This window comes from Arvicanthis niloticus, chromosome 11 (genome assembly GCF_011762505.2).
Source record: "Arvicanthis niloticus isolate mArvNil1 chromosome 11, mArvNil1.pat.X, whole genome shotgun sequence".
NCBI classification, from domain to species: Eukaryota; Metazoa; Chordata; class Mammalia; order Rodentia; family Muridae; genus Arvicanthis; species Arvicanthis niloticus.
Window position 1 is genome coordinate 56,567,200 of NC_047668.1, and position 14,847 is coordinate 56,582,046.

The window sequence follows — 14,847 nt, forward strand, 5'->3', positions numbered from 1 at the left end:
AATTCTAATCAATGTTCCAAGCCTCTCCTGGAACTCACATTCAGGAAGCTCTGGCTGGCGTGTGGACCCTCTTTATCTCAGCCAGCCGATTGCTGGGATTTCAGACACCTGGCTGCACCCCTTATTCCTGGAAAGTAATTTCTTTTTACTAATCTAGACATAAATGTAGAGTAGTGTGAACGTGGTATCCTCACAGACTGCAGGGCTTGAATAAAAGCCGCCCAAGAATTCCCAAACAAAATTGTGTGTGTGTGTGTGTATATGCGTGACTTGAATCTGTTTGGAGCCCATGCGTGCCTCGTGCCTGCGTAGGTCAAAAAGAGAGCGTTAGATCCCTGGAACTGGAGTTATGGATAGTTATGAGCTACCATGTGGATGCTGGGAACCAAATCTAAGTCCTCTGCAAGATCAGCAAGTAATCAACCGCTGGACGCCCTCCAGCCCTTCTTTGGCTTTAAAGTAAAGCCGGAGCCTATGGTTTCCTAAAGAATCGCTCAGCAAGTGAGTGGTCTCGGTTCCTCGCGGACGGTCACTTTCAGGTGGCACGAAGGACAGAATAAAGGAGAGCTCTGACAGGGAGGAGCCGGCAGGTGGTCGGGCACACCGCGAACCGCAGAGGCGTTGGCCCACTTAGGCGGGCTCTGGCACTTCTGCCTGCGGTGCCGCTCTGCGCAGGCGCGGCAGTAGCGCGACGTTCCTCACTTACGGCTGAAGCGGTTCGCGCTGGGAGTCGGTGGCGCCGAGCAGGGCACTTAGGAACCGACAGCATTGGCGCGGGTAATCAGCTCTCTGTCCTCCTCCTCCTGCTGCTAGATACTTGAGACGACCTCCGAGCCACGCGACGAGACGCGGACGGCCAGTCGCTGGCCCGACCCAGCCCGCGCGTCTGCTGCCCGCGGGGGTGAGGGGCGGGGTCCCGGGCTGGGTTGCACCGCATCCTGGCGTCTTCCACTTGAAATCTCCCGGGTAACTAACTCGCGGCTCTTCTTGTTTTGCAAGACTGGTATCCGGTTGATTGCGGTTTGCAGGGTCCGCCATGGAGTCAGAGCAGATGCTGGAGGGACAGACACAGGTACCAGGAGGCCCTGGTTTCAGAGTGGCGGTGTACTGGGAGGCAGCGCGGGACGGGCGGATGTCTCTGTGACTGTATTTTGTTTTTTAGGTTGCAGAAAACCCTCACTCTGAGTACGGGCTCACCGACAGCGTTGAGGTAACTCGCTCAGTTCCTCTGCCGCATTTATGTGTCTCTTGAGAGTTGAAGAAAACTTAGGATCGGTTTACTAGGCTACTCTGCACGAGGGAGCACTTTGCTGCCACGATCTCCGTAGTATCAGATTATAAGTGGCTTCTTTTACTAGCATGCTAATACTTGGCTAAAAATAAAGGTACTTTGTAAATGAAAGATTAAATCCCGGAACCAGAGCTGGGTAGGTTTGGTTAGGAAAATAGAGGCTTCCTGGAGAAAATTTGTGTGTGAATGGGAGACTCGAGGGATTAGGTTCTGGTTAAAAAAAGGACAGGACCACGTTTCCAAGCAGTTGTAGAAACAGGTGTTAGAATTTATAAAACTCTTTGCTGTTTGTGAGATACACACCAAACTAATTTGAATATATCTTCAGCTCCAGAATTCTTTGAATAACTTGTTCAAGGTCACTAGCAAGTAAGTTTAGAAGTGCTTTCTTTTTTATTTAATGTATTATTATTTGTGTGTGTTTGTGTGTGTGTTCGAGCGCGCCTGTGCGCTTCTGCGTGTGCACAAGTGTGTGGAGGCCAGAGAGCACCCTTGCAGAGTAGGTTTTCTGCTTCCACCCTTAGGTGAGTTCTGGAGATGGAACTCAGCTTATCAGATGTGGGAGTAGCAAGCCCCTTACACACTGAGTCATCCTGCCTGACCTAGAGTTGACGTTTACAAAAGGATTGCATTGTATTTATATTTGTATGATCTCTCTCTGTCTCTCTTCTTCCCTCCTTCTTCCTTTTGTGTGCATGAGTTTGTGTTTGTATATGTATATATATCTTTTTCTATTTTTTCCCCCTTGAGATAGCATTTTATTAGCTCTGGCTGTCCTAGAATTTACTACGTGGATCATGCTGGGCTAGAGTTTGTGGAGATCCACCTGCCTCTCTGCCTCTTGGTGTTGGGAGTATGTGTCACCGCCACCCCACCTCCCTTTTCTATATTTCTTTTTACTGTTTTATGGGTGTTTTGCCTGAGTTTATATATATGTACATCAGAAGATGGTGGCTGGAACTTGACCTCCAGACAGTTGTGAGCCACCATGTATGTTGGGAATTGAATGAGGATCTTTTGTTAGAGACTCTCTCACTATGGCTCTCGCTTTCGTTCTACCACTCTCTTTTTGAGGCAGGGTTTCTCTCTGTAGCTCTGGATGTCCTAGAACTCACTCTGTAGACCAAGCTGACCTCAAGCACCATACTGCTATACTGATGTTCTTAACCACAAAACCCTCCCTTCAGCCTTGGCTGTCTATATTTTTATTTATATTTTTGAAGTTCATTTTACGTGCTTGGTTATTGTGCCTGCATGCATATCTGTGCCCCATGTGCCTGCCTGGTGCCCACAGAGGCCAGGAGAGGGTGCCACATTCTCCCTGGAATTGGAGTTGCAGACAGTTACTACCATGTGGGTGCTGTGAACCAAGTGCAGGTCTTCTGCAAGAGCAGCCAGTGCTTTCTAACGGCTGAGCCTTCTCTCCAGTTGCGTCTATATTTTTAAGTGCCCAACTTTTTACTTTTGGGCTTGGGATTTGAACTCAGGTCCTTGTGCTTGCAGAACAAGTTATCTAATTCCCCAAGCCATCTCTCTAACCTTTTTACAGTTACATTTTTTTTTTTTACACCTTGTATATGTGTGGTATGTATGTATGTATGTATGTATGTTTGTATGTATGGTGTGTGTGTATGTGCATGTGTGAGGTGTGTGAGGCGCGCCTGTTTGTTTGTGGTGAGGACCCAGGCTTTTGTGTGTGCTGTGCCTGTGCTTGGCTGCTCAGCTCTATCCCATCTCCACACCCATCCTAGTGTTTCTGTTTTTAATGGATTCATGAACTTGGGTCTTTAGGTTTAGTGTTCTCATGAAACTTGGGAAAGTTGTAGCCCTTGTTTAAATGTTCTGCCAGATTTATTTGCTCATACTTTCCTCTATCTTGATTTATGTTTGGTCTTATGTATTCTTTGACAGTTCCATACATGTGTACAATATACCCATTGCCAGCTCTCCCCTACCATTCACCTGTACACCCCCAGTTCCTCAAAAACGTTCCCCTTCACTTTTTAATATATTGAGACCCAGTGAGTCCAATTGCCGCCTGCTGGAGTGCTGACTGATCTCGGGCAGTAACTGTAGCTGCAGTCAGCTCATAGCTTAACACTCACACTTCTTGCAGAGGACAGCAGTCCTTCCAGTACTCAAGTCTTCTGCTTCATGTTGACAGTGTTCCCTGAGCCTTAGCAGGGAACTGCATACACATTCCATTTAGAGGTTTAGAGCTGAGAACTAGTACTCTGACAAGTTCTGAGCCTTCCTTTCTTGCTGAACACTACAGAAAGAGGCTTCTCTGCCCAAGGCTGAGAGCTGTGCTAATCTATGGGTAGAAACAGAAATATTTAGGCAGTTTGACAACTGTTTTAGGGAAGCAACAGTAGTAGGTGACTCCCTAAAGCATAGGCCTCAGAGCTGTAGGCTTTTGACCAGGTTCATATACCAGACAGGCATGTATATGCCCCTGTGGAGCAGGCCACAAATCAATCAGAAAGCAGTAGGTAACCCATATATATATAGCGACTATAACATTACTGGGCACATCTTGCCTGGCAGATTGGTATTATGGCATTTAGGATTCATGGATGAGATAATACTAATTTATATTTAATGTTCTTGTTTAATCTATTATAGATATTTGGGGGGGGTTGTTTTTGAGATAGAATCTCATTGTTGTCCTGTAACTCTATTTATTTATTTATTTATTTATTTACTTATTTTGAAGATTTATTTATTTTAGCTGGGCAGTGGTGTCGCATACCTTTAATCCCAGCACTTGGGAGGCAGAGGCAGAGGCAGAGGCAGAGGCAGAGGCAGAGGCAGAGGCAGGTGGATTTCTGAGTTCGAGGCCAGCTTGGTCTACAGAGTGAGTTCCAGGACAAGCCAGAGCTACACAGAGAAACCCTGTCTTGAAAAACCAAAAAAAAAAAAAAATTTATTTAATGTATACGAGTACGCTGTAGCTGTCTTCAGACACACCAGAGAGGGCATCAGATTCCATTACAGATGGTTGAATCCAATGTGGTTGCTAGGAGTTGAAAAAGACCTCTGGAAAAGCAGTCAGTGCTCTTAACCTCTGAGCCATCTCTCCAGCCCCTGTAACTCACTTTATTTATTTATTTATTTATTTATTTATTTATTTATTTTTGGTTTTTCAAGACAGGGTTTCTCTGTGTAGCCCTGGCTGTCCTGGAACTCGCTCTGTAGACCAGGCTGGCCTCGAACTCAGAAATCCATCTGCCTCTGCCTCCCAAGTGCTGGGACTAAAGGCGTGCGCCACCACCGCCCAGCTTGTAACTCACTTTAAAGACTCCGGCCTTCTGAGTGCTGGGATTAATAGTGCTTGTCACCTTTCTAACAATATATATTGTGTCCTGTTCTATTTTTTGTGAGTTGATTTTTCTATTTGTTAGAGATATTTTGTTTTATTTTCTCCATAGTAGTTTTCTTCCTAAAGTATTACTATTTGTAAAGGCTTATTTTTATTTATGTGTGTATGTGTATTCTATAGGTCCTGGTACCCTCTGAGGTCAGAAGTGTTGGGAAGTGAACTTGGGTCCTGTCTAAGAGCAGAAGTGCACTTGTTTATTTATTTACTTTTTAAGATTTTAGATTGGGTGTTGTGTCAGCATCTTTAGAAATCCCAGCTCTGAGCCAGATGTGGGTGCAGCATGCCTTTAATCCCAGTACTCTACAAGCAGAGGCAGGGGGATCTCTTGTGAGTTCAAGCCAGCCTGGTCTACCTAGTATGTCCAGAACAGCCAGAGTTGTTAAACAGAGAAACTCTGAAGAAAAACCAAAAGAGAGAGAGAAAAAAAAAAACACAAAACAAAACAAAACAAAAAAAAAAACAAAACTCCTCCCCCCACCCCCAAGAGGCAAATGCAGGCGAATCTCTGATTTCCAGGACAGCCAAGGCTATAAAATAGACTTCTCTTCCTGTCTCACATATGCACACTTGAGTCCATGTACACACACACACACACACTTTTTCCAGATTTATGTGTGTCATAGGGGTTTTACTGCTGTGATAAAATACCAAGACCAAAAGTAACTTGGAGGAGGAAAAGGTTTATTTCATCTTCCAGTTTATAGTCTATAATATGGGGAAGTCAGGGTAGGAACTGATGCAGAGGCCATTAAGGGATGCTCTTACTGGCTTGCTCAGCTTGCCTCTAGGACCAGCAGCCCAGGGGTGCCACGATTCACAATGGGTGGGGCCTCTCACATCAGTCACTAATAAAGAAATGCTTCAGAGTCTTGCCCATGGGACAATCTGGAGGGGGGATTTTCCCAAATGATGTCTCCTCTCAAATGATGTTCTCTTCTAGCCTGTGTCAAGTTGCCATAAAAACTAGTCAGTACTGTGTATGAGTGTTTTGCTTGTATACATGTATGTGTGCTACAGGCATGTTTGGTGCCTGCAGAGGTCAGAAGGGGCAGATACTCTAGAACTGGTTATGACCACCATGGGAGTGCTGGAAACCAAACCTGGGTTGCTCTTCAAGAGCTACCAGTGCCCTTAACAACTGAGCCATAGTTCTTAGCCCCTATGTTATTGTATGTTTTGAGTTGATTCTTTCTATTTTCTCTGGATTCTTTCTATTTTTTCTTTCTATTATTGTTCTGAGATAACTGTGTACCTGCCTTTGCCTACTGAACCATCTCATGGGTTTTGCCTAGTAATTTTTCTTTCTCTTTTTCGAGACAATCTCACTATGTATGTAGCCTTGAATGTCCTTCAACGCTGTGCAGACCAGACTGGCCTGGAACTCACAGAGATCCTTCTTCCTCTGTTTCCTGAGTGCTGGGAAGAAAGGTATGAGCCACCCTCACTGCTTAGTAATTTTTTGATATTCTGCTGGGTACTGTGAATTTTACTTTGTAGAGTATTAGATATATTTTTCAAACAGTCTAGAACATAGCTATTTGAAAACAGTTTTACTTTTTTTTTTTTTTTATAAAGTTGAACCTTTTTTAAAATTTAATTTTGTATGAGTATACTGTAGCTGTCTTAAGCACACCAGAAGAGGGCACCAGATCCCATTACAGATGGTTTTGAGCTACCATGTGGTTGCTGGGAGTTGAACTCAGGACCTCTGGAAGAGCAGTCAATGCTCTTAACTGCTGAGCCATCTCTCTAATCCCCCCAGTTTGACTTTTTAAGGCTTGCTTTAACCTTTGTCAGATGGAGCCAGGCTTGATTTAGGCTTGATTTTATCATTGACTGTTCTATCTAATGTTCCATGTGTTTTGAGTCTCTGATGCTCTGGATGATGTGTTAGCTCAGGAAGTATTCCTGTGTCTTCCAGGTAGTTTTTCCCTGGTCTCTGGTAGCTGTGAGTATAGATCCAATCTCTTCCTACGTATCCCTCCTGCCCACCCAATTTTCTCCTTGGAGTACTCTGGCTTGAACTTGGAGTACTTGTAGCTGGTTTGGTTTTCCACAGTTTTTAAGCACTGTCAGGGTGACTGCTAGACTCTGCTCAGGTACCCTTTGCTACATCCTGTAAATTCTCTAGGAGCAAGCAGTAAGCAAGCACCAACCACAGGGGGTTCTGTGTCTCTTTGTTGTAGTGCACCATAATAATTCTTTGTAACCTTAAAGCTCATCTCAGCTCTCCCTTTTCGCCGTTACTGTAGCACACTCTAGTCTTTCTGTTTTCGGGTTTGGGGTATGCTTGTGTCGTATGCATTTAGGTTGATCCATGATACTGACTTTCATCTTTCTTGTCGTTGTGATCAAGCATCCTGACAGAAGCAACTTAAGGACAGAAGGGATTATCTTGGTTTATAGTTTTGGGGTACAATCCATCATTTAGGGATAGTCAGAGTTGGGGGTCTTGAAGCAGCTGGTCATTTGTGCCAACAGTCAGGAAGAAGAGCACAAGGAACCTCCCTGCTCAGTTCTGCTGGATTTCATCTTTCTGTGCCATCCAGGACAGAAGCTGCACAAAGGGTGCTGCCCTGCCCTCCTTTATGGTGGGGTTTCCCTACCTCAGTTAACCTAAGCAAGATAATCCCTCGTGGGCAAGCCCAGAGAGGAACTTAATCTAGACAATCCTTTACAGGTGTGCTTGGAGTCTTATTTCCTACATGATTCTAGACCGTGTCAAGTTGATAACCAACATTAACTGTCACACTGACTTATCTAGAATTAAGCATAGCAATTTGCATATGGTAAGCACTCAGTAAAATGCTTGAGTGAAATTGGTTAAGCAGGATATTATAGAAATTGTTTCTTTTTGTAATGATTTATTTAAACATTTTAATTTGTCTGAATTTGTATGTGTGAGTATGGTTATCTGTAAAGGTGTCAGATCCTCCAGGGGCTGGAAGAACAGGCATCTGTGAGCTGTCTGGTGTGAATGCTGGGATTGGGGTCTGCTGGAAGAGTACTCTTTCTCCCATCCCCCAATAGAGTTTTTCTGTATAACAATCCTGGGTGTCCTGGAATTCGATTTGTAGATCACAGATATCCACCTGCTTCTGCCTCCAGAATAAATAAAGGCGTGCCACCACTGCCCGGCAGGAGTGCTCACTCTTAACTGCCAAGTTATTTCTCCAGCCGTCTTTTGGACTATCTTTTACATTTTTCATTTTTTTGGGATAGTCGCTCTATGTAGCCCTGACTTCCCCAAACTCACAGACATCTGTCTACTTGCCTCTGCCTCCTGGGTGCTGGGATTAAAGGCAGCTCCGCTCAGTGCTGTAGCCGAGGCTGGGTTTGAGCTATATAGCTGAGAATAATATCGAATTCCTGATCTTCCTGCGTCTACCTTCTATATCCAGTTACTGCTTCAGTTGAACCCAGGACTGCATTCTAGAGAAGTGCCCCATACATTGTAGCCTGTCCCTGGATTGCTGTTTCTCACTGGGAGCGTTGTAATGGCATGTAAATGAGTAGTCCTTTTGAGGAGAATATACAAATACTCTGGTAACTTAGGACTATATCCTTTACTACACTAAAACAGTTTGTTTTAAAATTAATTAACTTATTTTACTTTGTACAAGGAGGCTAGAGAAGACATCCTATCTCTTGGGACTGTAGTTACAGGCCTTTGTTAAGTCTTCATGTGAGTGCTAGGAACCAAATCCAGGTCTTTAAGAACTGTAGTCACCCTGCCCAGTTATCTTTTCAGCCCCAAGATGAAGATTTTAAAGAAAAATAATTTTTTTAACTGTATTTTTAGTTGTGTACCTATGCATATGCACTTGTAAAAATCATGGATCTTTCTTCAGAAAATCAAATGTGCCAGGGGTGGTTGTACATGCCAGTAATCTCAGCTCCAACACTTGGATTTGGAAGTTCAAGGTGAGGGCTAGGCATGGTGGCTCATACTTTTAGTCCCAGCACTTGGGATTTAAAGGCAGGCAAATCTCTGAGTTTGGAGCTAGCCTGGTCTATATGTCAGTTCCAGGACAGCCAGGACTACATAAAGGAAAAGAAAGAGTGTGTGTGTGTCTCGGGGGCAAGGGTGCGAGACTGCAGGGGGAAATGTCTGCGTGACAGTTAGGCATTGGGGCTGGAGAGTTGGCAAGTGTCGAGTACTTGGTGCTTTTGCAGAGGTCTGGTACTGGGTTCCCAGCACCCTCTTGCCAGCTCACAACTGTCTAATTCTGGTTCTAGGGGATCTGATGCCCTCTTCTGGCCTTTTTGGGCATGTGGTGCACATATATCCATATAGGCCAAGTATCATAGCCATAAAACAATAATAGAAAAGAAAAAAAGAAATTTAGGGATTGGCTTGAATTTCTCTTGGAGGAGAGGTCTGCTATAGCTCCAGCTGTGATTTGCCTTTCTTCTGGGTGTCCGTTTCCCGTTAGTTCTTTTTTTGCTCTCCAAATAGTCTTGTACTTGGGGATATTCACACATTGTTCTTTTACATCACTAGAGAATAGTTGAGAATGAGAAGATTAACGCAGAGAAGTCATCTAAACAGAAGGTGGATCTGCAGTCCTTGCCCACCCGTGCCTACCTGGACCAGACGGTCGTGCCTATTCTATTACAGGGCCTTGCTGTGCTCGCAAAGGAAAGGTGAGAGGAGGGATGGGTGGGGCTCCACACTCACACCACCACTGCTTATGGATGGTGGTCTTTTGCTATAATGTTTTCGTTCAAGGATGTCAAACTTGTAATTTTATTTTATAATTACATTTATATATAGTGTGTGTTCTGTGGTAGACATATGGAGATCAACTTTTGGGAATCCAGTTCTTATCTTCTACCATGTAGATCTTGGGGGTTGAACTTAGGTTGTCAGGCTTAGTGGCAGCCACCTTTACCTGCTGAGTCATCTCTCTGGTCCCATTGCTGCTAAACTTTTCTTAAGTAATAAATTATTTTTGTTTTTGTTTTTTGAGACAGGGTTTCTATGTAGCCTTGGCTATCCTGGAACTCACTCTGTAGATCAGGTTGGCCTGGAACTCACTCTGTAGATTAGGTTGGCTTGGAACTCAGGGATCCCCTTGCCTCTTCCTCCTGAGTACTGGGACTAATGGTGTGTGTCACCACTGCCTGTCTAAACACACACACACACACACTTAAAGATTTATTTATTTATTTATTTATTTATTTATTTAATTTTATGTGAGTAGACTATCACTTCCTTCAGACACACCAGAAAAGAGCATCGGATTCATTACAAGTGGTTGTGAGCCACCATGTGGTTGCTGGGATTTGAACCCTGGTCCTCTGGAAGAAGAGACGATGCTCTTAACCTCTGCGCCATCTCCAACTTCTGGTTTTAAACTTTTTAAAAAACATCAGCTACAGTGTTGTAACTTGGATATTACATTCTTTTTCAGTTTAATTAATTAATTAATTAAAAAAAAAGAATTATTTATGTATATGAGTACACTGTAGCTGTCTTCAGACACACCAGAAGAGGGCATCAGATCCCATTACAGATGGTTGTGAGCCACTATGTGGTTGCTGGGAATTGAACTGGACCTCTGGAAGAGCAGTCATTACTCTTAACTGCTGAGCTATCTCTCCAGCCCTAATTAATTAGTTTTGAGGCAGGGTCTTTACATAGCCTTGGTTGTCCTAGAATGTACAGGGCTCCACCTGCCTCTTCCTTCCTAGTGCTGGCAATAAAGGCATTTGAGTGATGGAGCCTGAGGCAGGTAGCTCTCTGAGTTCGAAGTTGGCCTGTTTTACTGAGCAAGTACTAGGACAGCCAGGGCTATACAAAGAAACCCTGTACAAACAAAAATAAGGAAAACCAAGCATGGTGGTAGTGGCACATGCCTTTAATCCCATCGCTTGAGAGGCAGAGGCAGGTGGATGTCTGAGTTGAAGGCCAGCCTGGTCTATAGAGCAAGTTCTCGGATAGCAGAGAAATCCTGTCTCAGGGGTGGCTACGCATGAGAGATGGCTCAGTGGTTAAGAGTACTGGTTGTCCTTCCAGAGGTCCTGAGTTCAATTCCCAGCACCACATTACATCTTACAACCATCTATAATGGGATCTAATACCTTCTTCTTCCTTGTAAGCATACATGCATTCAGAGCAGTCATATAAAATACATAAATGCTTTTTCCTGTGGAACCTTGGCTATCCTGGAACTCACTCTGTGGACCAGGCTGGCCTCAAAGTCAGTGCTTCTCTGCCTCTGCCTCCTGAGTGCTGGTAAAGGCAAGTGTTATCATCAACTAATAAATCCCCTACGCCACAAAAAGGCGTGTGCCATCATACCCAGCACAAGGGACTATAATTTTTTTTCCCTTTCCTGGTTTCCTCTCTGGGAACCCCCTTATCCTTCTCCTGCCTCTCCGTCCTGGCATTCCCGTTGGCATGGAGCCTTCTCAGGACCAAAGGCCTCTCCTCCCATTGATGTCCAACAAGGCCATCATCTGCTACATATGTGGCTGAAGCCATGGTACCCTCCATGTGTACTCTTTGGTTGGTGGTTTAGTCCCTGGGAACTCTGAGGAGTCTGGTTGGTTGATATTGTTGTTTTTCCTATGGGTTGCAAACCCCTTCAGCTCCTTTAGTCCTTTCTCTACCTCCTCTATTGAGGACCCCATGCTCAGTCTAATAGTTGGCTGTAAGCATCTGCCTCTGTATTTGCTAGGTTCTGAAAGAGCCTCTCAGGAGACAGTTATATCAGGCTCTTGTCAGCAAGCACTTCTTGGCATCTGTAATAGTGTCTTTTTTTTTTTTATTTAAACATTTATTATTTATTATGTATATAGCATTCTGCCTGCCTGCATATATGACTGCAGGACAGAAGAGGGCACCAGATCTTATTACAGATAGTTGCAAGCCATCATGTGGTTGCTGGGAATTGAACTCAGAATCTCTGGAAGAACAGTTAGTGCTCCTAACCTCTGAGCTATCTCTTCAGCCTGGGACTGTAATTTTTTATAATGGTAAATCAGTTTTCCATTTGCTCACTTACCTGCCTTCCTCTCCTCCTCGCTCCTCAACCCTGCCTTTTTGAGTGGCCTCATCTTGTGCCCTTGGCTGGCCTGGAATTTGCTATGTAGACCAGACTGGTGTAGAACCCAAGGGATCTGTCTGCCTCTGGCTTCCAGGTACTGAGACTACAGGGATATGCCACTATGTCTGGCCTGTCTTTTGCCTTTTTTCCCTTTTCATCTACCCCCCTGCCTCCTTTTCCCTGAGTCTTTGTGTAGCCCAGGCTGGCCTCAGATTTACTACATAAAATGAGCTTGGACTCCAGCCAACTGTCCCACATCTGAGATGCAGTGCCCAGCCTTGACCTTGCTGCTGCTCTGTAGCTCCAGTCTCCTCAGTCTTGGGATTGCTGGTATGCACTGTTAACCACGCCCCATCAATATGTAGGAGGGCTTGGGAGGGAGGATTTTGCTGTTTTGTACTTACTGGTTGGTTTTGAACTTGGTACATAAACCTGGCATAAACTAGGATTACAGACATGCCACTCTGCTCAGTTTTTAGGATGCCTTTTGAAGCAGTAGAATAGAATTGTTCCCCAATATTCAATATTTAGACAGGTTTTCAGCAAGAATAACTTACATAAAAGTGATGAATATGGAGTTATACCTTTAAAATTTATCAGTGGTTTTCTCAGGTGTGAATTGGTTGTTATAGCATCATAAATATTAATTTAAAACACTTGGGTTTGCAAGACTGCTTATGTGTAGAAGCGAGCCACAAAGCCTTGACGGCCCTTGTTCGATCCCTGGGACACACGTGGTAGAAGGAGAGAACTAATTCTCAAGTCCTCTGACTTCCACAGAAGTGCTGTGGTTCCCACAGAACAAATGGATACAAGATTTGAAGAAAAATTGAAATGACTCTTTAAAAAGAAGCAGTTGTCTAAATGATTGTTAATGCCTCTGATCAGTTGTCCATGAGCTCATCTGTGTGCTAATGTTGCTAGTGGCATGTCCTTTCTTTACTTGTTCTTTTGCTGGAGGACAATACTTAGGAAACTATACATACTGTAGGCATACAGCTTGATGAGTTTGTTTTTAAAAACGTTCTCACTGTGTAGCTCTGCCTGGCCTGGAACTGGCTTAGCCTTAACTCCCAGAGATCTGCCCGCCTGTCTCCAGAATGCTAGGAAAGAAAGGTGTGCAGTATCACACTTGCTATTGGGAAACTAAACCCCTGTGCAATGTTCACTAAAGTCAAGAGGCTGACCACTGCTGGCATCCTAGAAGGTTTCCATGGGGACTCACTTCCTCAGCTGTATTTGGGCTCTGTGGGTAAAGGTACTTGCTGAGCAGCAATCCCCAGAACCCACGTGAAGGGACTAGGAGAGAACCAGCTCCACAGAGTTGTCCTCTGACCTCCACATGGGTGAGATATCGTCTCTCTCCCATGGTTACGTGCAATTATAATGAATAAAGATTAAATAAGGCCTTTTGTGTTTATAACTGGCTTTAAGATACAAAACAATTTAAGACACTTTAAACTTTAAGTTCGACTCCTTATTTTACCTATCTAATTTGCCTTTCACTAATGTGGAAGTATGAATCCTTTCACTAATGTGGAAGTATGAATAGCCTTTCACCGTAAAATGAAAGTTAAACACGTGCATTTTTTAAAAAAATGGTATGTTTTAAAAAATGTTTAAATTAACATATGTACAGACCATCTCTCTAACCCTGGTTTCTCTTCCTTTACAGACCACCAAATCCCATTGAGTTTCTAGCATCTTATCTTTTAAAAAATAAGGCACAGTTTGAAGATCGAAATTGATTTCTTGGGAAGAAAAGAAACATTTGGTTGCTACTGTAGATTTACATGATTACGAGGCAGCTTTAATTGCCATGATTCCCCTCCCCGCTCTGGAAGTCTAAGAACCTTCAGGACCACAGAACTCACTTGTAGAGTTGCAGAAGACAGCATATCCCTGTCTGATTTAATCACCATACTTATTTAATGAGTATCATCTGTGCAATTTTTTCTCAGATTGTCTTTTACTTTGTTTTTAAAAGACCTTCAAAATAAACTGTTAAAACATCTTTATTTTATAGTTGTTGTTGTGTCTGACGAGTGTTTTTTGTTTCCATGAATTGCTAGTATTTTTGAATGTGGTAACTTTGCAGCAGTGACATAGTAGCCATCATATGTTTGATATTTTACTTAAATGATCTCCTGAATGCACTCTGCAGAGCAGCTCCTTTTCCCATTGTACAGTCAAGAAGACAGACTAGGGAGGTTAAAGGCCTTGCTGAAGACTACACTGCTGGTAAGTGCTTACGTGGGAATTCAACCCAGGTCTCCCAGTGACCTAATAGCTAAGCAAGTAGCTAAGCTAAGTTGCTTAGTTAAGCTGCTTAGGATTGTGGTATCTCTGCAGGGGCTGAGGAGGTCACTAGAGTATTTGTTGCTTTCAGAGGACCCAGATTTGATTCTCACACCACATAGTGGCTCACCATTGTAACTCCAGTTCTAGGGCATAGGACCCTCCTTTTCTGACCAGACACACACAACATGCACATATATACATTCAGGCAAATCACATAAAATTAGAAGGAAGTAGGCAGTAGTTTTTGAGTGTATTCCTATTGTTCCCTATAAAGAAACTGAGAGCGCTCACCAGCTCTGAGAACGTTGTGATGAGAGCCAGGGACCACTCACTAGGACAGTTAGCTGTTCTCTGATGTACATTAAGTCTCCCCCTTGGGGGATGTATGGGCAAGTAGTGAGGTAGGATTCTGCTGCCATCAGGGTGTCTGCTGGGGTCATTAAATAGGCAGTCCATGTGCCTGTTGTCACCCAAAAGTAGTACTAAGGTTGAGAACCCTGCACTGGAAGCATACTAATCTTGTCTTCAAGTTAAAAGCCCTTGCAAAGGTTATGTTAAGATACATTTCATAATTTTCCTTAATGGCCAGGGCTGATGGTGCACTCCTTTACTCCCAGCACTAGGAGGCATAGGTAGCTGGATCTTTGAGTTCAAGGACAACAAGAGCTATATCACTTTTGGGGGGCGGGGAGACATGGTTTTTGCATAGTTCCTGGCTGTCCTGGAACTTATTTTGTAGACCAGGCTAGTCTTAAACTCAAAGATCCTTCTTCCTCTGCCACCTGATATGCTGGGATTAAAGATGTGTGCCACCAGGT

At 43.8% G+C, this 14,847-nt stretch overlaps 1 protein-coding gene across 2 annotated transcripts; it reads left to right on the forward strand.

Moving 5' to 3' along the window:
• Positions 1-624: 624 nt before the first annotated feature.
• On the forward strand, positions 625-13,742 carry Dpy30 (dpy-30 histone methyltransferase complex regulatory subunit). Of its 2 annotated transcripts, none has more exons than XM_034514525.2 (5): positions 625-777; positions 1,000-1,072; positions 1,163-1,210; positions 9,178-9,320; positions 13,404-13,742. In XM_034514525.2, exons 2-5 carry the CDS (start codon positions 1,037-1,039, stop codon positions 13,474-13,476), a joined length of 300 nt encoding a protein of 99 aa, XP_034370416.1. In that variant the 5' UTR covers positions 625-777; positions 1,000-1,036; the 3' UTR covers positions 13,477-13,742. The 2 variants fall into 2 exon arrangements, with proteins under 2 accessions (XP_034370416.1, XP_076798351.1); XM_076942236.1 differs by having other exon boundaries at positions 771-901.
• The last annotated feature ends 1,105 nt before the right edge of the window (positions 13,743-14,847 follow it).